General features: G+C 30.9%; 14 protein-coding genes across 14 annotated transcripts, besides 1 other annotated feature; 4 read left to right on the forward strand and 10 right to left on the reverse strand.

Moving 5' to 3' along the window:
- Positions 1-258: 258 nt before the first annotated feature.
- On the forward strand, positions 259-1100 carry TVAGG3_0397890 (uncharacterized protein; the record flags this gene model as incomplete). The annotated part of the gene is made up of 1 exon (XM_001322348.2): positions 270-1058. One exon carries the CDS (start codon positions 270-272, stop codon positions 1056-1058), a length of 789 nt encoding a protein of 262 aa, XP_001322383.1.
- A 50-nt stretch (positions 1101-1150) lies between these two features.
- Positions 1151-3106, reverse strand: TVAGG3_0397900 (coiled-coil domain-containing protein 87 family; the record flags this gene model as incomplete). The annotated part of the gene is made up of 1 exon (XM_001322347.1): positions 1151-3106. The coding sequence occupies one exon, from the start codon at positions 3104-3106 to the stop codon at positions 1151-1153; it is 1956 nt and encodes a 651-aa protein (XP_001322382.1).
- A 1081-nt stretch (positions 3107-4187) lies between these two features.
- TVAGG3_0397920 (spectrin binding) lies at positions 4188-4679 on the reverse strand (the record flags this gene model as incomplete). Its single annotated transcript, XM_001322346.1, has 1 exon — positions 4188-4679. The coding sequence occupies one exon, from the start codon at positions 4677-4679 to the stop codon at positions 4188-4190; it is 492 nt and encodes a 163-aa protein (XP_001322381.1).
- Positions 4680-4935: 256 nt separating this feature from the next.
- On the reverse strand, positions 4936-5718 carry TVAGG3_0397910 (protein ubiquitination; the record flags this gene model as incomplete). The annotated part of the gene is made up of 1 exon (XM_001322345.2): positions 4936-5718. The coding sequence occupies one exon, from the start codon at positions 5716-5718 to the stop codon at positions 4936-4938; it is 783 nt and encodes a 260-aa protein (XP_001322380.1).
- An 813-nt stretch (positions 5719-6531) lies between these two features.
- TVAGG3_0397930 (proteasome regulatory particle assembly) lies at positions 6532-7110 on the reverse strand (the record flags this gene model as incomplete). The annotated part of the gene is made up of 1 exon (XM_001322344.1): positions 6532-7110. The coding sequence occupies one exon, from the start codon at positions 7108-7110 to the stop codon at positions 6532-6534; it is 579 nt and encodes a 192-aa protein (XP_001322379.1).
- Positions 7111-7127: 17 nt separating this feature from the next.
- Positions 7128-7943, reverse strand: TVAGG3_0397940 (protein of unknown function (DUF3447); the record flags this gene model as incomplete). Its single annotated transcript, XM_001322343.1, has 1 exon — positions 7128-7943. The coding sequence occupies one exon, from the start codon at positions 7941-7943 to the stop codon at positions 7128-7130; it is 816 nt and encodes a 271-aa protein (XP_001322378.1).
- A 211-nt stretch (positions 7944-8154) lies between these two features.
- Positions 8155-10184, reverse strand: TVAGG3_0397950 (mitochondrial ATP-dependent permease MDL1 family; the record flags this gene model as incomplete). Its single annotated transcript, XM_001322342.2, has 1 exon — positions 8342-10132. The coding sequence occupies one exon, from the start codon at positions 10130-10132 to the stop codon at positions 8342-8344; it is 1791 nt and encodes a 596-aa protein (XP_001322377.1).
- A 402-nt stretch (positions 10185-10586) lies between these two features.
- Positions 10587-12141, reverse strand: TVAGG3_0397960 (uncharacterized protein; the record flags this gene model as incomplete). The annotated part of the gene is made up of 1 exon (XM_001322341.1): positions 10891-11886. One exon carries the CDS (start codon positions 11884-11886, stop codon positions 10891-10893), a length of 996 nt encoding a protein of 331 aa, XP_001322376.1.
- Positions 12142-13750: 1609 nt separating this feature from the next.
- On the forward strand, positions 13751-14739 carry TVAGG3_0397970 (protein serine/threonine kinase protein; the record flags this gene model as incomplete). Its single annotated transcript, XM_001322340.2, has 1 exon — positions 13765-14712. One exon carries the CDS (start codon positions 13765-13767, stop codon positions 14710-14712), a length of 948 nt encoding a protein of 315 aa, XP_001322375.1.
- A 491-nt stretch (positions 14740-15230) lies between these two features.
- On the reverse strand, positions 15231-16849 carry TVAGG3_0397980 (regulation of centriole replication; the record flags this gene model as incomplete). Its single annotated transcript, XM_001322339.1, has 1 exon — positions 15271-16839. The coding sequence occupies one exon, from the start codon at positions 16837-16839 to the stop codon at positions 15271-15273; it is 1569 nt and encodes a 522-aa protein (XP_001322374.1).
- Positions 16850-17052: 203 nt separating this feature from the next.
- On the reverse strand, positions 17053-18560 carry TVAGG3_0397990 (protein-related family; the record flags this gene model as incomplete). The annotated part of the gene is made up of 1 exon (XM_001322338.1): positions 17217-18560. The coding sequence occupies one exon, from the start codon at positions 18558-18560 to the stop codon at positions 17217-17219; it is 1344 nt and encodes a 447-aa protein (XP_001322373.1).
- Positions 18561-19941: 1381 nt separating this feature from the next.
- Positions 19942-20630, forward strand: TVAGG3_0398000 (glycosyl hydrolase; the record flags this gene model as incomplete). The annotated part of the gene is made up of 1 exon (XM_001322337.2): positions 19969-20565. The coding sequence occupies one exon, from the start codon at positions 19969-19971 to the stop codon at positions 20563-20565; it is 597 nt and encodes a 198-aa protein (XP_001322372.1).
- A 584-nt stretch (positions 20631-21214) lies between these two features.
- On the reverse strand, positions 21215-22114 carry TVAGG3_0398010 (protein ubiquitination; the record flags this gene model as incomplete). The annotated part of the gene is made up of 1 exon (XM_001322336.2): positions 21215-22114. The coding sequence occupies one exon, from the start codon at positions 22112-22114 to the stop codon at positions 21215-21217; it is 900 nt and encodes a 299-aa protein (XP_001322371.1).
- Positions 22115-22328: 214 nt separating this feature from the next.
- Positions 22329-23184: a mobile genetic element.
- Positions 23185-24093: 909 nt separating this feature from the next.
- Positions 24094-25485, forward strand: TVAGG3_0398030 (CCR4-NOT transcription complex subunit 11 family; the record flags this gene model as incomplete). Its single annotated transcript, XM_001322335.1, has 1 exon — positions 24285-25442. The coding sequence occupies one exon, from the start codon at positions 24285-24287 to the stop codon at positions 25440-25442; it is 1158 nt and encodes a 385-aa protein (XP_001322370.1).
- Between the last annotated feature and the right edge of the window lie 549 nt (positions 25486-26034).

Genomic DNA, 26034 nt, shown 5'->3' on the forward strand with positions numbered 1-26034 from the left:
CTACATATATTGTATAAACGGAACGCAACTTTGTTAAAGCAGTCTACACACTCATGATTGCAATGAAGATTAACAACAATAGTTGGAAATGAGAAAATCAGTAAAAATTAAAATGGAAATAAAACATAATTGGAATGGATCGGTCGACTATATTCCCTACATATAGAAGTTTCCACATCATTGGACAAGGGAGTTGAACTCCTATACTTTGAAGCAATTTTGTGAAGAGAAATTGATTTTATTTTACATTTATTTTTTCTTTCACTCAAATGAACATTTTATCGATATACGATTCTAGCGGAAACAAACTTGTTCAATATCCAGACAGTCCATTAAAAGATGACGAATCACTTAACTTTCAAGGTGTTTTATCAATAATTGGACCAATCACAAAACAAGATCAAACATTTCTATTTACTCTAACAATGGGAAAGCATTATGTTGATGTGTTTTATGGCTTTAATAGATATGTTATTTCTGTAGTTCCAGATAATACTATATCGGAAATAAAGAATTGTAATTCATTTTATGCTATTACTGCAGGATGCTTCTTTAATGACTATATAATACGAAATTCTACAAATGATCAACAAAAGGCATCCATATATGATTCATTCATAGAATTAATACCGACAAACCCACTAAACTCAATAAATTCTTTAATAAATTCATTACTATCCAACGAAATCGAATATGTTGCTTTCGTAACTCGAGGTAATCGAGTCATTCATTCAATTGGTAAGCCTTCTGAAGAACCAGAAGATTTTATCTTCTCATGGTGTGCTGCACTAGGGGCAGTCGATTCTCTTGGAGAGGAACAGTCTGCTAGGGTCGACGGATATTCTAAAATTTTTGCTTTTAGAATGTATGATTGCATCAACACAATATGCTACACAAGACATGATGTAAGTTTACCAATAATAAACCAGTTTGCAGATTCTGCTAATAAAGTTAAAACAGGAATTTCAAACTTATTCCAAAAGACAGAACGATTCTCACCAAAACTACCAGACCAACCTTCATCTGGAGGTGGAAGAACACATTTCCAGAGATTTTAACTCATTTTGTTTTAGATGTAAAAATATTTTGTCATTTATTTCAAAAAAAAATCATGTTTTTCACTTATTAAAACGTACACAAACATAATATTTTATTTCAAAAGATTCATTGCATCTTCTAATAAGAAGTCTGGAATTGGAAGATCCGAAAGTTCCAATTTCTTTTTGAGTTTTAGGCGTCTTAAGTTAATGAGATCGATATAATCTCTTCCATTAACTATTAATTTGTCTTGGTAGACGTCTTTCAATCGATTGCCTGCGTCGATTAAAAGGTATTCTGATTTTGAGTATTCTTGTTCAAGATTAACAAGAACAGGACTGTATTTATTGTATTTGAAAGCATCAAAGGCCAAGTAATCTTTAATGTCTCTGTAGTATTTGTTGTAATATTTGGCTTTTTCGAAACAAATTTCCCAAGCTCCCATTGCGTCAGAGAGTTTTGAAGTTTCTTCAGTGGATTGAGAGTATTTTGCGGATAATCCCAATCTATCTTTAATAGAAAATCCAAGCTCATTCCAAATTTTTGATAATCTTAGGAAAATGTTTTCACTACGTATATCTATTGATGAAGTTCCTGGCTTATAACTTTTGAGGATCTTCATTACATCTTCGTTGTTCGATTCTATTGGTTTTGGCAAAATTTTTACGGTTGGAGGATTATTTTCTTCTTCCTCTTGGAAATCATGCATACTATATGATTCACGTTCGATTTGTTGTGACTTATTTACTGCGTCTTGTTGAATTTGAGTTAATAATAATTCTGAATCATTCCATTCTCCAGTACCAGTAATTTGTGCGGCAAGAGGTATTTGTTTCCCAAGGCTATCACTGATTTCGTCGATCTCTTCTGGCTTGAAAGGGAAACAAATTTCTCTTCTTGAAAATTTTGCTGAAACATGATTGAAATTCAAGTCATTTCCAATGAATTTCAAGTCATCAAGTATTTTCTGACGAGATGTTCTTGTTTCTAATGGGTCATTCTGGTCCCAATAATTATTGATCATTTGTTCTTTTGTTAATGATTTGGTTTGTGGTATTTCCTTCTTTATCTCAACAATTTGTCTCTTTCTGTTGGGGTTCACAATGACTCTTGTCGTATTTGCGTGCTTTTGGACGATTTCTTCTTTTTCTTCTTTGATTTCTTTGACTTCTGGTGGTGGAAGAATCAGTTTCTGGTTCTCTATGGCGAACTTGAATAACTCCGATACATTTTTATTTGTATCACCAAGTATTTTGTCCAATGAGTCTTGGCTAAATCCATAATGAGGATTAATTTTATACATCGCTGGCAAATCTTTAGTTGCTGTATTTAAGTTCTCCGTAACTATTTTTTCTAAGTCAGTATCTTTCTTTTTGATCTCAATTGGTTCTTTGACAACTTCAATCTTCTTTTCAGGCTTAATTCTGTATAATTTCTTGAGGTTATCAGGTAATTTTGAGTTGTCGAAACGGTCCTCCTCAAGATCTTGCTTGATGATTGCATTAGCAGCTTCCTGAATATGCTCGACGAAAAATTTCATTGTTTTCTTTTCGTCATTAATTGTAAAACGCCTTTTTGTACTTTTTTCGTGCTTAATTTGTTGTGCAAGTTGCAATGCACAGTCACCAAGCTTTGAGACAGCTTTTACGAGATATAATTGCTCTTTGTACGGTAAGCGACGCAATTCTCTTTCATATCCTTTAAAAGAGTCAGTGTTAAGCCAAAATGCTATCTCTTGATCTTGTTTTATCTCATCGTTATCATCCGATTTCGGAATAGTTTTTGATGAAATCTGCTTTAAAGCAGAATTTTGTGTATTGTAGTAAAGTCTCTCGAATTCCTCGGAGTGAAAATTATCGAGAAAGCGTTGATTTTTCACTCTATTAAGATAACCCAGTGCATTATTGAATGCATCGATGGGTGCTGGCGGTTTTGAGATATCTGGAATCGGAAGCTGAGTTTCTCGCGTATAATTAATTTGAATTTCGTCTCTAGAACGTGGTGATAAGAGTTCAAGGCATAGTTTGGAATCATTATCTTGTTCTTCCACGAAAGTTTCGTGGAACATATATTTCTGAATTGAATTGTTCAACAATTTTTCAGAAGAGAAACCCAAGTGAGAAATACATGAAATGGTGATTTTTATAAAAGTATTGAGTTTGAATGGTATTGAAAATCAATTTGCAATTCAATGCTCCAATTTTGCATTTTTTGAATTCAATAATTTAATTATTATTTACCCATTCCAGAAAGAGAAAAATAATCTTTTCAATTTCAATTGAAAAGTATTGAGCACAATAGAAAATGATCTGTTCACAACATATTCAACAGTATGAGATATTTATTTATAAATAAAATTTTATAAAATGAATGTCACTTTTATTATGGCTCCAAAGTATTGAATCTTCAATTGCCATGATTTGCATAATCCAGCAAAGTTATTTTTTGTTATTTAATTAAAACGTTGAGTCTAGCGCCCTTTCCCATCTTCCTAAAATCCAAAAACAAATGAAGAAATTCCAATTGACGCAAATTTGGTAAGATATTTTTGATATTTGATATCAGAACATCTATTGCGTTCTTGAAGAATGAACAAGGAATATTAATTTAATGCATTATTTCTTAATATCTGAAAATAGACATAATGAATTATGGATAGTTTTGGAAATTATATCAATATTACATTTTAAGAGATATGTGAGATTTAAACTACAACGTAATCTCTACCCAATGATAAAGATATTAATAAATTTTATTGAAATTTTAATCGGAACTCTGCACGATCATAAGATTTCACTTTTGCACTACAGTAAACGTTTCCCATATTGTCATTATTAAGAAAGCTCAATTAGTGTGTTTTTCTTCTGATTATTGAATTTATTATTGAATAAGAATTAATACAAAGATAGAATGTGAGAGAGAAATGATTTGCCTGTAATGATTTGCTAATCATTTAATTTTATAAAATGATTGATATAAAATTTTATTCAACATTTCCCATTTTACTATTAAAATTCACTCTGAAGTATCGTAATCCATGCTAGTACAGATCTTGTTGACAATTTGAAATATTTCAACAAATGAGTTAGAAATAAAAATGAGATAAATGAGAATAATATAAAATTTAAATAATATAGACAAATCTAAAATTATTTCTTAAGATATTTCAGAAAGAGTGCAATTGCTTCAAAATCAATTGAGAAAGGAGCAAGTAAAATTGGTGGCGTTCCTGTTATGTCTGGTGTTGTCCAACTTGCTCCTTTGGACAAAAGAACTTCCATTGATTCGTAACTTCCATAAAGAATTGCTCTGTGAAGTGGAGTTTCCCATTTCTTATTCTTTACATTAATGTAAGCACCATGTTCGATTAGGAATTTAACCAATTCTGGGTTGTTCTTCATTACTGCGTAATGTAATGGCGAATCGCCATCTTTTTCTGTCATTGCGTAAAGATCTGCACCTTTTGAAATCAAAAATTCAGCAACTTTTGGATTTGGATTTACAGCAGCCCAATGCATAGCAGATTCTTGATCTCTGCATCTTGTATTAATTTTTGCACCATGTGAAATAAACAAATTCAAAAAGTATATATCATCTTTTTCAGCAGCAATATGAAACGGTGTATTCTCTTCATTAGTCATTGCAAAGACATCAGCGCCATGTTCAACAAGAACTCTAGCAACTTCTTTATTATTGTTTTCAACAGCATTGAAAAGAGGTGTTTTGAGGAAAATATCTTTCGAATTAACATTTGCGCCGCTTTTAATTAATATTCCTGCAATTTCAGCCTTGTTGTTCGAACTCAATCCACTTAAATGTAATGGAGTAATGCCTTGATAATCTTTGCAATTAACATTTGCACCGAATTTGATGAGTACTTCAACAAGTTTTGGATCATTACATTACAGCGACATGCAATAAACAAGTGTCTTTGTTTGTGGAGTTTCCTGTCCTAACGACATCGCGAAGTACATGCAAATTTGTATAACAATCTTTAATGTTAATATCAGCACCATTTTTAACCAAAATTTCAATTATTTCGTAATAACTATTTCTTACTGCCATTGTCAAAGGAGTTTCTTTATATCTATCCCTTGCATTAAGATTTGCACCTTTAGAAATGATTAATTTCAACATTTCCTTGTTATTACAATCAGCACAAGTATGTAAAGCAGTTACTCCAATAACATCTTTTGCGTTGATGTTTGTTACCTTTGAAAACAAGAAATCAATTAATTTTGGATTACCAAATTCAAAAGAATGAATAAAAGGAATATTATAATAATTAGTTTCTTCAATATACAAACAGAGAGTTACATAATCATTGAACTCAGCACTTGAATAAGGATCATAAGGAACATGATAATTTTTGTTTAAAAATGTTGTTAATTCAACATTATGTGCAAGGATTGCGTATCTCATGCAAGTTGCATTTGGTGTGAAAACTTTCATGCATTCATTAGCGATATATGTACTTCCGCTTAAAAATGAATAATAAATGCAATTATCAGTGATTTCCATGTTGAATTTTGTTCTTAAATATTTAAAACATTTTGGTGAACCATGGAAACAACATAATTCCAATAAATTGTATCTGTTTGGATAAAATGGACTATCTACTTTTTTATTAACGTTCTCTCTCGATACTAGTTTGGAGAATTTGTCGACATTGTCGTACATTAATTCGTAAAAAATTGAATTTTTTGGATGCAAATCTAAAGTGTAATTTTCTTTGGAATATTCTTCAATTACGTCATCTTCTGGAGCACCAAACTTGATACCAAACTCTTTTGTGAAAAGTATTTGATTGTAATGTTGCAAAACTTAAGATCTGGTTTGTATTCGTTATATAGTTTTTTGATTAGCTGCCAATAGGCTTTTAAGTACTTGTTGCGATAAAATGGTATCTTGCATACTTGATTAAAGATAAGGGATGGCGAAATATTGTTTTCTTTGATAAGATTATTTTTAATTAATTGGTAAATTTGATTTATTGCCTTAGGACTGTCATCATGCAGTTTGTATAAATTATTCCAAGCCGAAATACAGCTTTGATATTGCTTAATAAGAACAACACTAATTCTTTCTTTGTTTTGGGACATTTTATGGCGGCTTTCGGCTAATTGTCACTTTTCTAAAATATTTTTCTCTCATCAAAAGATTTCAAAATATATCTGTTTTTTTCCCGGCACAATAAGATAAGTTTAGCGGTTAAGTTTTTCCATCATCATAGTAATAAAAATTCAACATAAGAAATATTTTTAACAGAAATAAAGACATTTACACGAATATCTCCACAAAAATATAAAATTGCACATGATATTTCTTGATTATAGAATCGAAATACATGAAATCGATTGTCCAGTGAAATAGGTTTCTCTTTTAGATGCAAATATTTAACAATATGAAAAATAAATATATATTGATGTATGATGATGCTTAAGACTATTAGATATTTAGATGTATGATGGTGCTTAAGATTATTTAATGAATTTAGATAAATTTATAAATTGCTTTAAAACAACCAACAATGAACCGTTTTATTTTAAACTTTGTAACATAATAATCAATTAAAATATTTCCCAACGAATCTCTAAAATTTATTTCTGCCCCTTTGGAAATCAAAACACATGCTGCTTCTATACAATTAAATTTTGCTGCAATTCTAAAAGCAGTTTCGCCATCTCCATTTTTTGCGTTGATATCTGCTCCATGAGAAATAAGAATATCTGCAACTCTATCTGAATTAACAAATGCTGCATATTGAAGAGGAGTCCATTGCATATGATCTCTTTCATTGATATCGCATCCAAGAGAAATAAGCGTTTTAACAATATATTCATTATTTTCATGAATAGCAGTATATAGAAGCTTTTTTTCTTGTATTCCTATCGAATTGTCATTTACACCAAGTAAAATTAAGGCCTTGACAATATATGTCTTATTTGCCCATGTCAGCAAATTCAAAAGAGATAATTTTCTCGGATTTTCAATAGTATAATCAATACCATTTGATTTCAAATACCACATAGGTGGAATATTAAAGATCAAACTATAGTCATACATTTTCATGATTTTGTTTGTTGGTTTTAATGCAATAAAAATGATTGAAGATTATAGTGCTTCATGCAACAATTTAAATTAAGTTGAAGGCGTTTCTCATTCATCAGAAAAGAAATAAAATCAATATTGTGAGATATAATTGCATATTCCATGCATTGCTCACCGGGATCCCTATATTTCAGACATTCACTTATGATACCTGGATTCCCTCCAAGAAATGAAAGACAAAGACATTGATATGTAATATCTGCTTTAAATTCTGATAGTAAAAAATTAAAACAACCAATTGCGCCATGATAACAACATAATTCAAGTAATGTATATCCATCTTCTGAATTCGGATAAAATTCACTTTGTAATTTTTGATTTTTATTGAACGAAGGATTGCGTGTATATGCAATAAAAAATTCTTTATCATCATCCATAATTGCTTTATAAATTGAACCATATTTATGGACATTAGTCGAAAGCTTTAAAGAATCATACCATTTAAATAATTTACACTTCTTTTCATTGAAAAGAATTCCATATTCTTTATACACAAAATAGTCGAAAAGATTTGAAATTGTGTATATTTGAGAATGATCAATTCCTTCAAATATCTTTTTGAATATCATCCAGTATGACTTGAAGTAACCATTATTGTATATTGCAGCATCTGATATTATTTCGAGAATCTGAATTGGCTCATATAATTCAGAGTCAATGAATACCTTTTTGATTTCTCTATAAATTTTCTCGATTTCAACATCATCGTATGTATGGAGTCTATATAGTGCATTGAATGCATTAACATAATCTTTGCATACATCAATAAGCACAAGATAGTCTTCATACTTCATGAATATTTTTTGAGTGTGTTACATATCGTTCAATGCTCTCTATAGATCAAATTCAAATACATTTGATATACAACTAATACTGATGTCATAGTCACTCAAATACTCATTAAAAAGATGTTGTAATTTAAATTGGCAAAAAACTTTGGAAATGCAAACCAGATAAATATCAACAATGCATTGAAATTATGCAAAAAGAGCAAAGTTTGAATAACTATTAATGAAACTTTATGTTTTTTGAAAATGTATTTTTGATTAAAGTTAATTGGTTAAAGAAGCTCATATTTTTATGTATAAGTACTAATCGTAACTTTCACTAATTCAAACAAGAAAATCAGAAAAAATAATTTACAAATGAAATAAAATGAAACAGTTTATTCAACAGAAAAATAATATAAAAATTACTGAAGTTGGTTCTTGACGAGTTCTGCGTATGCTCCACCTTTTGCCATAAGTTCTTCGTGGTTTCCACTTTCAATTACGTGTCCTTCCTGTAGAACAAGGATTTTTTCAGCGTATTTGACGGTAGAAAGTCTATGGGCGACGATAATAACTGTTTTGCCAACTCTGTAAGAACCGATTGCATCTTGAACGAGTCTTTCTGATTCTGCGTCGAGAGCTGCTGTTGCTTCATCGAGGAGGAGTATTGGAGCATCTTTCATGACAGCTCTAGCGATGCAAAGTCTTTGTTTTTGACCGCCAGAAAGAGAATTTTGGTGAACTTCAGTAGAATAGCTTTGTGGCTGCTGTATAATGAATTCATGTGCATTGGCAACCTTAGCGGCCGAAATAATTTCTTCTCTGTGTGCTTCTGGTTTTCCATATCTGATATTATTTTTAATTGACATAGAGAACATCGTAGGAGTTTGAGGAACGAATGCAATGAAACTTCTAAGTGATTCAGGAGCGATGTCTTTGACGTCAATACCATCAATTAATACTTGACCTTCTTGAACATCGTAGAACCTCTCAATCAACTGAAGAATTGTTGATTTGCCGCATCCACTTTCACCTACAATAGCGACAGTTGTATTTGGTTCGACAACAAAGTCTAATCCGTTTAATGCAGGTTTTTCTCTTGTTGCGTACTTGAAAACGACATTCTTAAACTCAATTCTGCCTTCTACATGATCCAATTTTCTTCCCTGATCGCGTTTTATCGATGGTTCCTTCTCCAATATTTCCAATAATTTCGCTGACGAAACGTTGGCCTTCTTGAACTCAGCGAACAGCGAGAAAATACCTGCGAATGCGGAATTCCACATATCCGAGATAGTCAAAAACACTACAATTACTCCTGGCTCGCATTCTCCACGAGCTGCTTGAGTTCCTGTGATGTAAAGTATCATTGCGGCTGATCCCCACTGGACAATGGAGCTGCAGAACTCTCTAACACCGTGTATGTAACTGTTCTTTTTGACAACTTTGTGTACATCGAATAATTGTTGTTTGTAAATTTGATATTCGCGTAATTCAGCGTCAAATGAACGAACAGTTCTGAAAGAGGTTAATATTTCTGTTGCTTTGGCTGAAACTGTTGTGGAACAGTTGTTGTATTCAAGCCAAAGAGCATCAAGTTTTCTATTTCGAAGACGCTCAATAATTACGTAGAGAGGAGCAACAAATAGAAGGTAAACAGTAAGTTTCGGTGATTTCGTGAAGCATACGATCAAACCAATAACCCAGGAAACCATTGACTGTGCTAATTGAAGGATATTGTTTGTATAAGCAGAATATGCATTTCCGACATCATCAGTGATACGAGCAATGATTACACCGGTCTCTGTTTGATCATAGTATTCAATATCATGATTCATGAGTGCTTTCATGACTGCTGCTTTAAGATCTCTTAAAAATTGTGGTACAAAGTTTGATTCAACAATGGTGTTGAGTACACCAAGAACAAAAGTAATGATAACAGTAAGGTATAATCTATTCGCTACATTGTTGACTTCTTGTTTGAACTTGTTACCATCTGAGAAATACTTGTCAACTAATATAGTTGTTAAATCACCTTGGATAAGAGACATAATATAAGGCATTGCTGAACTTGATGTCTTTGTGAGCAATGTTAAGAAGAATAATGACTTATTCTGTAAGTATTTGAGAATACGGACCAATTCCCATCCTGTAAGCTGTATATCGATCTCATCGGCTGAGCCGTGAGGCCTCCATAATTGCCGTGGTGGCATCTAAAAAAATTGAATTGATCAAAAATTTTACTTCGCTTGAGCTGAATCTGACCTTAACAAACATCAAAGTAATGATCATTAATGATTACATTGAATTGCACGTTTTTTGTGAAATAATGATGGAGATTATTTTTTTTATCTTAAAATTTTTGAAACAATATCAATACATTATATGAGTAATTTTGCAAATTACCTCAGACTTTTCAGAGGATTGAGTGGCAACTCAATCCTCTGAAATAGTCTGTGGTAATTTTTAGTCTCTACACTATTTCAATATAAGCTCCATTTTTAAACAGTTTTTAAAAATCGAGCATTGAAAAGTGTGATGAGACTTATAAATTTTCAATCGCGATAATTGAATGAAAAGTTTGCTGTTTGATCTGAATTCTGTGATGGAATTAAAATCCTATTTAATATCATAATAATGCCTCTTGACCTTTTTTAATTCAAATTAACCTCTAATGCCTTAAATTTAATCATTATATTTTCCGTTTTTATTCAAAATTGTGATAAATTTTCATGAATCAACGGATCAATTTATAAATAAGGTTTTTCACAAACTATTTAATAGCGGCCATAATTACAATATATAGTTTTTTATAGTACTCTAGGATGCAGACAAAGCAAGATTTTAGAATTTTGATAGAATTAATTTTTTTTATTTCAATGATAAGGTTTTCAAACAATAATATTATGTGAACAAGTTAACAATAACAAGAGAAATTATAGTATTGTGTATGTAATTTCAATTATGATGTCTATTTAGATTTTTTCTTTCTTTGAGGTTTCTTTGGTGTTGGAGGAGCCGAATTCTTTTGATTTTCGATGGATTGCTCCAATTCTTTGATAATCTGCTTAAGATTCTCATTTTCTTTCTTCAAATTTTCTAAATCTTCTTTTGACATTAAAGAAGCTCTATAAAGTGCTGTCAATCGTTTGTTTTCAGCATGCTCAATTTCAAGTTGCTTCATTGGTTGGAATGTTAATGATATAGTTTGGTAAGAAGCTGCTAATTCTTTTTTCCTTCGATTCATCATATCTTTTTCGAAATCGGAGGCCATATCATAGGGTATTTCTATAAGATCTTTAATATAATTGAAGCTCTTTGGCTGGAAGAAAGAAGAATAATTGAATTTTGCGTTTTCTGAAGTGTCATATTGTAATAAGAAGTCATCAATGAAATTAATGACTCCATTCATTGTACATAGTTCAGCTATTACCTTCTCAGTTGTCTTTCTTAAGTTGGAATTTGTTTTATTCCATAAATTCGTCTTTTGATTTGTTTCTTTCCACATATTATCGATTTTCTCCATCAAATAATATAAGCAAGTACTAGCTTGATTTGAGAAATCTTTACTTTCCGGGTTTTCTTGCAAATCTGCAGCTAAATCTGATAGTCTATTGTAGCTCAATACAATATCACTGAGATATGTAGGGCCAATTTTATATTTCGTTCTTAATGAGTCAATTATTTTCTCTAAATTATTGATATTTGCTGCAAAATTGTTTGCTAAATTTGATGTTGAAAGATAATCTCGGAGTCCTGCAATTGCAGATTTTATTTTTGCGGCTTCTTTTTCATCGATTGATTTACTTTCTTCTGATATCGCCAGAAAATTCTGTATTTTTGCAATTACCGAATCAATTTTGGCCTTTTTAACAATACTTTTGATACTATTATATGCTTCTTCGTCTGTGACAACCTTTAGAAAGAGGTTGAGTTTACTAACCAATTTTGATTCATTTTCATTCATAATATTTGACAATTTTATTATCCCGATGGATAAACCATAGACCAATTAGACTAAGTTTATGTCTATAACGTCTTTCATTTTCGGCAAATGAGTGGTACTTATAAGATAAACTATCTGGATTGAATCAAAACGGGATTAAAAAACAAAATCTTTTGTATTTCTATGAAGGGATGTAAATATAGATTGCGTGGTTTGCTACCTCGATTGTATAAGCAACGATATTATGCTGCAAGCAAATCATTATGCCAATATTAGATGCGCCTTATAACAGAAAATACAATGAGGCTATGAATATATTGAAGTTCTCATTTTTAGATTTAAGATTTGATTACATTTTCGGGTAAATTGACTAATTTCACATAAAAATTATAAGCATTCAAATTAGATGCACTAAGTACTTAGGGAAAATTCTTCAAAAACAAACATGCAATCGGATCTCCATCAGTCATCAAAATCAGAATCATTAGATCCCCTGCCTTTTATCAGATTCAGACATTTTTAATCAGAGCTCACGTTTTCCTTTAGTAAAGAATGAATGCCAGTCAGTAAAAAGAAAATGTGCGAAAAATAGTTTCTTAAAATGACATTGGATATCTACAACATCAAAAGGAAACAGTTCTTTTTGAACGGTAGATATTCATAATTATATGGTATGTGTAAAAAGAGCAGCCAACTAATAGCGCCCTCTGTGTCATACCAACTAAACAATAGAGATTGAATAATTTACATTTGATTCTTTTTTTATTGGCTCGTTATAAGATATTAGTGCAAAATTGAAAGACACTATAGAGTGACAAGCACCTTTTAAAGATTAAAATTATGAAATCATGATTTGACATTGAGTGAAGATTTGACCATAATGAAACATATAAAATACAAGCACATGATATCCTATGTGATGCAAATTTCAATTTTCAATATTATGATTAATATGATTCTCAAATCCCATTAAAGATTTCGGACCAGTGATTTAAATTCTCGAGATTTATTATGTGCAATTAGCAATCAATAAAATAGAAACAAACGCAGTAGAATTAAGGTTCAATTGAACAATGCAATTGTCAATGATCAAATTTTACAAGAAAGAACAACTGCAATAGAACAAATAAGTTTCTTTCAAGATGTAAAAATACTTTTGACATACCATAATTCATTTGATTGTTTTAATTGAGGTGGGATATATGAATTATATAAAAAATCAAAATTGAAAACATATTCAAAAGTAAAAGATATATTTTCATATTATATATCTGTTGCTTAATATTATTTTCTAAAATGAGGATGAACCGGCTATTTATATATTCAAAAGTTGTAGTCCAGCAATGAATGCGAAAATAAGGAAAATGCAATGTAGAGTAATTGATACATAGGTTCGATAATTAAAATAGGTCATGAAAAATAAACTCAAATTTACGTCAACCGTTTTTTAATTCTGCAAACTATTTTATAGCATTATACATTTATAATATAAACAATTGTTATTTGAATACATTCAATAATTCTGAAAAATGGTTAAGCAAATTGAATTTTCAATTGAAACGCTAAATTTTGAGAGATTCTCAAATTAATAAATCAGGATCCAATTACAATTTATTCCAATGAACGACATTTATTTTTTCAATCTCTCTCAAATTCAACTCTCCTCTCAAAATAACATTTCAATTCAGATTATTTTATGATTGAAAACTGTTCCCTATTGTTTCTCTAATAAAAATTTTTAAAATTTTCGCAACCTTATGATCAAACGTGCTTCAAATTTATTTTTAACAATCGTGTTGATATTTTTTTATACCCCATTCATCCTATAAGACAATGATGGCTAGCATTCAAAACATCAAAAATTTTTCAGATAATTCATTTTTTTCTTTAGAAACTATTATGAATAAACTAGAGATTGACTTCTTTGAACAGCATGGATATCAGTTCATTAAGACCATTGCAAGAGGTGGTTTCGGTGTCGTCTTCCTTGTTTATTCACAATCTTATGATCAGTATTTTGCAGTTAAGAAAATACCGAAAGAGAACTTTAACTGTGCAGAAATTCACTGCCTTATTGAAATAAATGATCCTAAAGTCTGTAATCTATATCAATACTTCAAATTCTCTGATCATTACTACTTACTGATGGAATATTGCGACACTGACCTTGCCCAAAAGCTTAAGCAAGTCGAGAAACTTACAGAAGAAGCGACTAGAAGACTCGTTCACGATGTAATTGCCTGCTTAAAAGTTTGCCATGACAGAAATATTGTCCATGTAGACATTAAACCTTCGAATTTCTTATTTGATAACTACGGAAGAGTTAAGCTCTGTGATTTCGGTCTTTCCAAAATGTACCAAGATCTTCCTTCCAGCTACACTTTCCATGGTACAAAACATTTCATGGCTCCAGAAATATTCCAGCACCGCCAGTTCAATCCGATCATTGCTGATATTTGGGCATTAGGAGTCACAATTTATTACATGGTTACTCAACAATACCCATTCCAAGCCCAAGATGAAAAGTTCCTTCAATTCAACATTGAAAAGGGCAAATACAATGCAGATCTCGTACAAAACAGCTTACTTAGAGATCTTATTGCCAGATGCCTTGAAAAGAACCCTCAGAAAAGAGCAACTGTTGATGAACTCTTAGAAATGCCGTATTTCCAAAACTCTACTCCAACACTTCGTGATATGAGACGCTCCGATCTCATTCTTAAGCCAAAAATCCCATCTGTTAAATCAAACTACATTTCCAGGTCAACTTTGGCAAGTGTTCCAATTAATTACAATCGCTTACGCCTGAAGAACAATAATGCGCGTTATTCTGCTAATTTAATCTAAAAATTGTTTGTATTTCTTTTCTATGTTAATTTTAACTTTTTTTTCTTTATTTGTTATAATCGAGCTGTGCTCAATGTCTACGCATGAAACATCTAATCGATCATGTGGTAAAGACAATCTGATTTTCGAACAAATTTAATTTGGAGTTAATAATTATTTGCGATCGGATGGCGTTCTTAATTTTTATATTATAAATGTTATAAGTAATTTAATGGAACTATTAATTATTTGAAATTGACTCAAAAGACGACAGATTGCCCGTATTTTCCCCATAAAACGCTAAAAGAGAATTAATTTTAAAATCATTCAATTTGTTTCCAAATTTAACATCTTTTTGCATTTTCTAATTTAGAGCAGCCATTATTTTTTTTTAATTTCATTACAACATTCTTTGATATGAATGATTCCAACAGAATATGCTGCATTATAACTAATATATTATCAAATCATTTGTAGTTGTGAAAATGGGTGGTTATAAACACAATAATTTTCGAAAATGTTAAAATTTAGAGTTCAAGAACAAAAAGAAATCATATTACATAGTTAACAATACTTGACTTAAATCTTCGTCTTGCTGAGCTTAATAATAAGCTCTCTTACCATCTCAAATCGGCGCTTCTCTTCTGACAAAGAGTAAGAAGCCTTCAATGAGTCGGTGAGAATAGCACGTGTCTTTTCCTTAAGGTTTGTAACCATCATCATCCTCTTTGTATGAGGGAAGTAGGCAACTTTCACCTTATCATCAAAATTGACTTGGACATCACGTTGATCCATTCTGAAAAGAGTGGCGTTATCTGATCTAAGCCAGTATTTAATATGTGCAAGTGGTACATTCTTATCATATCTAACATCTGGTAATGTGAACATTGATGTAAGTTTCTTCAAGAGCTTAGAGAACTTCTTTAAAGTTGCAACCATTGGCTCACTGGAAAGAAGAGGATCAATCAATTCTGGTTCTGTAACATAATAATCCCTATAGAATTGAATGAATTCTTCGTGAGGATCCATAATCCATCTTTCATTCTCTTTGGTGATCATACCAACTGTTCCATCAGCAAGAAGATAGCTGAGACCTGTTCTCTTTGAATCATCGCAGAATCTTGAGACGAAATACTTTGGAATTGTGGTTTCTTCACCAACACGGACAGGACCATCAACAGCATCATTGACAATTGGATTGTCAAGGACATTCTCATGCTTCTTTGGAACTTCTGCTAATAGAGCTGGCCTTTCTGTAATTGGTTTGTGAGAAACAATTGGCTTTTGTGGAACAATAGCAGTAAATTGACCGCCTGTAATGAATGGATGGCAAAGGAGTTGCTGAACACTTGGTCTTAAGTTTGGATTGATCTGAAGTGTTGATTTAATGAATTCCTTAGCATTCTTTGAAACTTGAGGTTCGATTGGAATAACATAGTTACCATTCTTGATATGCTCGTATAATAACTTTGTCTTGATGCAATCGAATGGCTGCTTTCCAAACAGCATGACGTAAACAGAAACGCCAATTGCCCAAACATCAACTTCATAAGAATGTCCTTTGGAACGGAGAATTTCTGGGCAAAGGTAGTTTGGTGTGCCACAAACTGTAAACTTCTTTTCATCATCATAATCAAGCTTTGCACTCAGGCCGAAATCTGCAACTTTGATCTTGCCATCAGCACCGACAAGGTAGTTCTCTAACTTGAGATCACGATGAATGATACGGTTATCATGAAGATAGCAGACACCGCTAAGAATATCCTTTGTGATCTCAACAACCTTCTTCTCTGGAAGTCTTCTTGAACCACGTACCATATCACGAACTGACTTGCCTGGACAGTACTCTAAGAGGATGTAATGGTAACGAGAATCTTCATAATGACCAAATGATCTAAGTACGTTTGGATGATTCAAAGAAGATTGGATAGAAATTTCTCCTTTAAGCTTCTCAATACTCTTTGGCTTTGTGTATTTGCTCTTGTTAATGACTTTGATTGCAAAATCTTGACCTGTTTCAGATTCTTGGACACGATAAACTGCAGCGAAACCTCCACGACCAAGCTCTTCGCGACGCTTGTAGCTTGTTACCTTTCCATTTGGACCCGGAAAGAAAAATGTAAGAGGTACAGCGCTATAAGATTGCATCTTGTTTTTTGCTAAACGTACATCATTATAAAAGTGACGTTATTTTTGTATTGTTTTTTATGAGATGGCACATTTTCTTACGATGAATTATTATTTATCATGAATTCTATTAAATTATGCAAAATTTTTATGAATGCGAAATTTTGGATTTCTTTTATAAATAGATGAAAGTGGTATTAAGCATTGCACATTCCTAACCTATCCATTTTAATCAATGTTATCTTCTAAATATTTATTTACTATGCTTAGATTTGGAAGTTGAAATAATAATTATTAATTAGAGAGGCATTTTATGTCAATAATAGCTAAAAATATCAAAATATATAAATTATAATATACAACATGAACAAAACACTTTATTATTAAAAATATTATAATTATTTTGTAAGAGCAAATGATGATGCGGCATCAATAACAGGTTCTTGATTATTACCGTCATCATCAGATGATAACTCATCGAGCGCGTAAGTCGGGCGATCACCCATACAAAAAGCTTCTTCATCTTTCATTTCTCCATTAAATTCTTTGTATCCAATCACGCGCGCAGAATAACATGACTGATACTGTTCAATGGAGAGTCCGAATCCCAATGCATTGCACTCAGAAGAAATAATAATTTCTTTGATTGTTGGATTCGATATCCACATAAGAAATATCTCTTGTAATGGATCCTGTGACCATGGTGTAAGAAAAACCCCAACATTTGGTTTTGAATTAGGAGAAATCTTATGAATCTTTTGAGTTATTGTTTTGGTCTCCATATCTATATCTTCTTTACGGAGTTTATCACAATATCGTTGTGCAACTTCACACCATTGAAGAGATAATAAAATTGGCTTCATTCCTTTGATGGAACGATAATCATTCAAAATCATTAACATTTTGGATGCATTTGGATAACCCATATACATCTTTGGTATCTTTTGATGATGAGTTATGCATTTTCCAAGAAGGAGAATGCACCCGTATGTATTTTCGTTGATATTATCAATTAAAAATGAAACGTGAGTATAATCTCTGAGTATTAGCTTTGGATACATTTTACTCTCTCGAATTATTCTGATAAATTCATCTACAGGCGAAGTTTCTCCTTTATGAACTTTCTCGAAAATGTAATTTGCTTCTTGGCAATTATCAAAGGTATTCTTGATAATAAGAGTAGATAAGTCGTTGAATAATGATGGGTTTGAAAGCTTTAAGTTCATTAACTTTGATGCTGCTGTAATCGAAACAATCAAGGGTTTAACGCTATTTTTCCTACGGTAACAGTTAACATATCTTGTAACAGCTAGTAATGACTCCTTTTTGGATAGTTTGGACTTAATGGTTGCTAAAATTTGAGTACAAAACCATGAGCCATTTGCGTTTTCAGCAACTCCAATACCAGTATGAGTATATTCACCTTGTATACGAGAGAAAGATGAAGGTTTTCTGAGCCAAGATAAAATAATTGTTTTACCTGGATCATCATTTGGTTCGCAAGTTGCAACATTTTCAGAAAATGCTAATGTAGTAGGAGCCATTGCCTCTCTGGAATTATATCCGTAGTGACCAAATGGAATACTATTCTTGGACATATTAATTGCATGTTCTCCAGCAATAAAGGAAAGTTCTTTAGAATAATTTAATGCAGGGAGCCCATATTCCGTTCTTGCTTGATTTGTTAGCTCAAATAGGCGCCGTAGGACCCTATCTGGCTGACATAGAGGCCCTGTATTCATTCAATTGAAAATTTTGATAAGAACGCATTGAATTGATATTACAATTACTCAAACATGTTTATGAAGAAGTTTTCATAATATATAAACAAAAATAATTAATGATATTCAATTCAATAAATTGAATTTTTGCCGTTTTTTCAATGATCAAATCGAACAAATATTACAAGTAATAATATGTAGAATAAAATTTATTAAATTGTATACATTTACATTCAGTCAATTTTCAAAGATCCATATTTCAATTGTGTTTTGAGAGCTTCTTTTCATAGGATATTCCCCTCTTTCATTTATTTTAGGTCATTTATTTTATCATTATACCGCTTATTCTAATTATATTAAAAATTCAATAATTGATTTTATTTTCCTAAATTCAAGATTTCAATTTTTCGAATTCCAGTTTCGACAAATGCAAAATTATATGCCAAAATGAATTTAGATGACTTGTAAATCATTACACATGCTTAATTTTGAATTCTTGATAATCTCCTTGTATTTTTCTCCTTTGTTTTAATTAAATTCATTTCCCTTATAGACTTTTCAAACTCCTTATCTGAAACAGCATGCTATCATTCTTGGTTTCAAATGAATAGTTTTCATACCGATTTATTATTAACAAATGGTTTTGCAGTACTAATAATCTATGCATCTCTAGTTTATACAGGAATTCTAGCCAAGGTCAACTTTTGTATAATTTCTGCAATATTATAAAGTCCAATTTCAGTAATTTAAGATGGTTCATATGTATGCATAATTAATTGTTTTTCTTAAAATTCCGATATCAGTTTTTATATCAAAATCAAGATATTAATTGCGCTTTTAATATTTTAAGCTTTGTTGATTTCAATTTAGACAAATTTTGATTCGTTCGTTACAGAATTATTAATATCTGAGAAATTATTTATTTTTATAGATATAGACGTCTGCAATAGTAAATGACCCATGTTTTTTTATTAAAAAAATAGTTTCACTGTAGAGATTAATTTTATAAAACCTTGGAATATTTTTTATAAAATTTAAAAAAATAGTCACAATTAAAGTTTTAAAAAAGCAAATCGTCTTATTTTGTAGAAAACAATAAGCTGAACTTACCCGATTTAATCCAAAAGACAAAAACCTCAACCCAAATAACAATCGTTTCTTATATTTTGAATTCAACGGTTTTTTGATCATACAAATAAAAAGGTTCAAATTAAGGATCAAATTACAAATAAGGATGATGCATTTTCTTCTAAAAACGATGAGACAATTTTATGATATTTAAAATTTCAATTCCGATCAAATTACAATTATGATATTTAAACATCATGATAAGATATACAGTATGCAGAATTATTCGGATTAATAACCGTTTTGACATCTCATCTGATTTGAATTGAATATCAACTGATGGTCACAATTTTAATTGCTAATGCCGTACAAGGTTATCGACATTTCTGTCTGGCAAGGCGACATTGATTTCAACGCCGCTCGTGATCAATCTGGCGTCCAAGGCGTTATGATTCGCTGCGGATATGGTTCTTACAGCCCAGCCCAAATTGATGGACAATTCCACAACCACATGAGAGCTGCTATCGCTGCTAACATGCTCATTGGTGTTTACCACTATGGTTACGCTCAATCCGTTCCAGAAGCCGAAGGTGAAGCCGATTTCGCTATCAGTATTTTCGACCAGTACAGACAGTGGATCAGATTACCAATTGCTTACGATATCGAAGATCCAACAATGAACGTAGGAAGAGATTTGGTAGGTCAAATGGCGGCGGCGTTTGCGAATAAGATCAGGGCAGCAGGTTATACTCCAATGTGTTATTGCAACTTGAACTGGGCTACGAACTTCATTAACATGGATATTGTCAATGCTAATGGTATCGATGTTTGGATTGCACAATACAACTCAGAATGTCAGTATTGGGGTCCGTACGTTATGTGGCAGTTCACTGATTGCCTTCCAATCGGTGGCTATTATGCTGGTGTCGATGGCTCTTGGTGCTATAAGGATTACTAAACCAGCTAATTAAAATATCTAAGTTTTCAAACTTAATTTTTAAATATCTACCTTCTTACTTCCTATATTATCTTTTTTCATGATTATCAGGAACACATATATTTCATCATTTTTTGAATGTTGATTACATTTTGCTAATTTTACTATTATATCTCTATAGGTTGGCTATCTAGGATTTTGTACAAAATAATAATGTAATCTCCGTGATCATAACAATACTTGATGCAACAAGCAGCTTTTGCTTTAAATGACTCTGATCTTCTATTTGTTCTACATTAAGTTAAATATTTCCAAGCGTTCATGTTATTGGTTCTCAAAATTTCTTACTAAAAAAATTAATTCAAATAAATAGGAAGAAATCATTATTACAAACGTGCTTCATACAAACAGTATTACATACTTTGCATCATATTTGAGCGCAAACCCAATGATATAATTTTTTTTTCTGGATATATCTTTTCCAAGTGATAATATAAATATCTTGCTTTATTTCTATTAAATTGTATCTTTATTATCAATAATTTATATTTTTTTAATTTTTTTTTTATATTGCTGTTTCTATACCATGTATCAATATGAACAATAATATCTCTTAGATGTTTCTATTTCATATGGCTATATAATTTGCGTTTCTAAAAATATTATCAATTTAGAATTCTGTGCAACCATATTTTCGAAGAACATCTATAGCTTGATTGTTATAACGCTTTATAGCTTCTCCTAGTGGTGTTTTGTTCCCTTGGTTCTTCGCATTCTTTTTAATTGTTGGTTGTTTACATAAAAATTCGCAAATTTCAGGCTTATTCCATATAGCAGCAATATGCAAAGGAGTATTATCATAGTTATCTAAATCATTCACATCTATAAATACTATAGCGTACTTTACACCTTCTAAACATCCGCAGCTACAAAAATTATGAAGAATTGTTGAGGAAAAATTACCTCTAACTAATGCATCTGCCCCATGTTTGCAAAGAAGTTTAACTAAGTTAAAGTTACCTTTTTGCGCAGCTTGTAGTATCATATTATAACCAAACTCTGGTTGACGAACTTCAGAATAATTTTCATCAACAGAAACTTTAATTGTTTGTTCATCCCCTTGAGCAGCTGCATTTTCAAGTATCTCATAGATTTTCAAATGGTTTTGTTCTGCTTTTCGTAAACTTCGAAGCATTATTGTATTATTATTTGTAATTTTATTTTGTATATTTTTCTGAGGTGGTGTAAACGAATCATGATTGATTTGTATGAATGCTTTGATATCCGAAAGGAATTGGAAGTTTAAAACTTTCGATAAAAATTCCAATACTTTTGTAATATTTGAAAATTCAGAACCGAAATCAATATGCACATGCTGTAGTATCTTAAACATATCATCACTTGTGAAGAATTCATGAACATTCTTAACAATTTCGAAAAAATAATTAATTCCAAGACTTGTGTTATCTAAAATGCAACATATTTGATCTGTAGTTCGCAGATCGTAAAATGTCCTATCATTTATCCATTCATCGATCCTGTCAGCATAGTACTTATAATCAATAGTCATTCTTAAAATTTGGTCGTAAAGAAAAACAAAAATCAAGATTTTGCAAAATTTAATCTTTGTTTGGAGTACTTTGTTTTTATGAATTTTTCAATTTTGAGTTAATAAAAAGTAGCCGTCAATTTTTTTCATAAAATTCCCAGCGTAAAAGAGGAAATCTTCAAACAAATCTTATTAAACTATGAAGATGATTATTGAAAGAAAAATTACCACAATGGAATACCGATCGGTAATTTCGACAGTTTAGAATTTAAAATTTTTTATGGAACTGTTGCGAGTTTCATAAAGAATTTAAGGAATATAAGCAAAGATTTGAATCAAAATCTTAGACCTAAGCCGATCGCTTCGCTCGCGGCTTCCGCGAATTACAGATCAGCAAAGATTTGAATCAAAATCTTCGAACTAAGCCGATCGCTTCGCTCGCGGCTTTCTTTATTATTTTAAATTTGCATATTTCCATCAAAAGTTCATAAGGTAAAAAATTTCGTTTATTTTTACTAAGAAAAAAAAGGTTTTTGATAATAAATTTATTTTATTTCGAAAAAGTAGCAATAATCGTAAAAGGGTATTGATAGGCTTGCTAAAGTAACTAATTTTAGCTGTCAAATACTTTTGTATTTTGAAGTAAATTAGTATAAATTTGTTTTTACTTTTATTTCGAAAAAGTAGCAATAATCGTAAAAGGGTATTGATAGGCTTGCTAAAGTAACTAATTTTAGCTGTCAAATACTTTTGTATTTTGAAGTAAATTAGTATAAATTTGTTTTTACTTTTATTTCGAAAAAGTAGCAATAATCGTAAAAGGGTATTGATAGGCTTGCTAAAGTAACTAATTTTAGCTGTCAAATACTTTTGTATTTTGAAGTAAATTAGTATAAATTTGATATTATTTTAACTCCCTTTGAAAACCTCAATTTTCCATACAGAGGGAACGGGAATAGCATCCAATATTCCCTGAGAATGGTTGCGCATTCTCAGTTCCCTCTATATTTCGAACGAAGCTCTCATCGGTCTTTTTTTTAATACTAAACGTTTTTTTCCCCTGTCACTTTTAGCTAAAATTTGGGTTTGCCCGTAAAAGAGCTTTCACAATCAGAAAAAACATAATTATTGCAATGTTCAACGCAATTATTTATAAATCGTCATCGATGATTTCTAAAGAAATCAAATTTGAAAGATTTCAAAGCAAATGGATTTTGTGATGGAATTAATGTTAGGCGAATTTAGAGAATAACCTGCATATAATTTATATCAAGATTTTTTTATGAGAAGTCGTTTTTTTTATTTCTGTTATGATTTTAGTTATTGAAAGTCGTTTTATTTTGTCGAAGTAAATAAAAGAGGAATTAAAATAAAATTCTAACGTTTCGAGTAACTTAGCTATACTTTTACTTTGAAATCCAAAAATCTCATAAATAATTTATGATTTCTAATAAAAATTAAGATTATACATTGAAACTAATATACCAAAAAGTCCATTAGACAAAATACTAATCTCCAAAAGAGAGTCGTTGTATATCCTCGTGAAAAAAAAATCGACTTTTTTTTGAGAAGTAGTAAAAATTTTTGTTGATGCTGTAAAACCATAAGAAAGATCTAAAATAGAACACGACGAGTTTTGTCCACATAAATTTTGATATACTTTTATGGTGTATGTTATTTTACATTTAATATTGATATTTACCAAAAATCATATCTGATCTACTGATTTTTCACTGATATAAACCATTTTACTTTCAAAATATGCTATTACATAGAAATATATTGTATGTTATACTTGATATTTCAGCCAAAAGTCTGTTTATAAATTCAGAATATTAATCCACTTTTATTGAGAAGGAAAACATAGAAACATCCTTTAATTAAGAACTACACCAATGTGGCAGTCTTGATATTTTCTACATTTCTGAGTTTTGCAGATCAAGATTTAATTGCAAAAGGAAACAGAATTAATACTATGAATTTAATATAAAATCTAGGGGTACCTATTTGCTCATCATAAATACGAAGATTTAGTAGATGTTGATCCAAATTTTTGATTTTTGTTCAAAATAATGAGTTTTGAACTTATTAACTAATTAAGTACGCTTTAAAATCAGCTCCAATCAATTCTTTTTAAAATAAATACCGCTTTATTGATTAGAGTTATTATTGCTAAATCTTTCAACTTACAATGATAACAAAGGAGGTGGCAGAGCGCTTGTTTAAAAATATTCTAGAATCAAAAGATACACTGAATAACATATTCCAAGCGTTTCAAAAAGAGTTTGATATTAATTTGCAATATCAAATTCTTCATTTGCTATCAATATTATTGCAAAATGGTGTTCTCTCGCACGAATCGAAATTAGTTACACTATACTTAATGATTTCGACGTTTCCAGGCCCAGCTGTTTCAAATCCATATTACAGTTTATTTATATTCCTTTACGAATCACGATTTGAGTCACCAAATGAATTCCCTCCGAATTTTATACGTATTCTTGAGAATGTACTATGCGGGAATCCCCTTGAAATTGGAGATAATTCAGTAAATGAAGTGTTTGGTCTCTCAGTTGTAGCTGAGCAACCCAAATATCAAGCTAAATCTGATATAAAACCATCAATTATTCATGTCGATAATCAGGTTAAAGATGATCCAAATGCAATTTCTTACCATGACCTTATTATAATACTCCTTACAGAAGTAGACTTACAACAAGTATATACTCCACCACGAATCTCAGATTCTCCAGAATTATTCCCTTATTCCCTTGAAGAAGCTCAACAATTTGATACATATACACTCCCAATGAATTGTTTCTTATATGACGACCCAAAACAGTACGGAAATATACTATTTAAAAGATCACACGAGCAGAAACTAACAGACGAAGAATCTCATGACTTAGTTTTGATTATTTCAGCTTCTCCGGAAGTTCTAAGGAACATTGATGATAAGCAATTATCATTTATGATCGATAACAACCCAAATGTTGCTAAGAAATACATCGAAATTTGGTCAAAAAAGAAACCTCAAATTTTTGACACCATTGCAAGCCTTCCTATCTCATTAAGTGAAATCGAAATAGTGAAGTTTTGCTCTACATTACCGAATATTACTCAAAAATTCGTTGATAAATGGATTACCAACGGAATGAAGACAATTGACACCGAAAATGAGAATTCTCTGATGGCTGAAGCAAGAATGTTTTGCCGCTTGACCTCATTCATCATACAGGAGAATGCAAATCAGATCGGACAAACAGTTAAAATGGATCTTAAATCTTTTTGCTTAATACTATGCAGCAAAGGCCTCGCCGAAGCTCAAGAGCTTTTTGAAAGGCTCTAATATATTATAATATGTATAATAAACATATGCTGTCCTTAATTCATTTTTTGGTATTTTTTTTTTATTTAACAAATTATCGAAAAAATTTGTTTCATTTTATTGTCTTTCCTTATAATACATATCATATAAAGATATTAGCTATAAAATACAAAATGATATATGAATTTACCAAAAAGTTTATTGTTTCATTGAAACAGGCTCTTTTTATTTCATAGACAGAGCTTGGTATCATTTTATTCCCTATGAAAACCATGTAAATATGACATTATCTTTATCATGATTAACTTATTAGATATAATTTAAGGAGAAGACCATGACAACACATGAAGTAAGGCATATACATTCAAAACTTGCTCATTTAATTGAGAATTAAATCGACAACATAGCGATTCATATAAACAAATCTTCATAATAATACATTATTATTCCAGATATTGTTTGATATAGCCAATTTTATGATTGTATCAAAATCAAGGAGCCAAATCATGAAGTATTAATTTTTTATAGAAGAAATTTTGAAGTATCTCCAAAATGATAAGGGATTTCACTGCAATATTATTGAATTCCTAATATTAATAGGGAATAAGCTCTA

This window comes from Trichomonas vaginalis, chromosome V (genome assembly GCF_026262505.1).
Source record: "Trichomonas vaginalis G3 chromosome V, whole genome shotgun sequence".
NCBI classification, from domain to species: Eukaryota; Parabasalia; order Trichomonadida; family Trichomonadidae; genus Trichomonas; species Trichomonas vaginalis.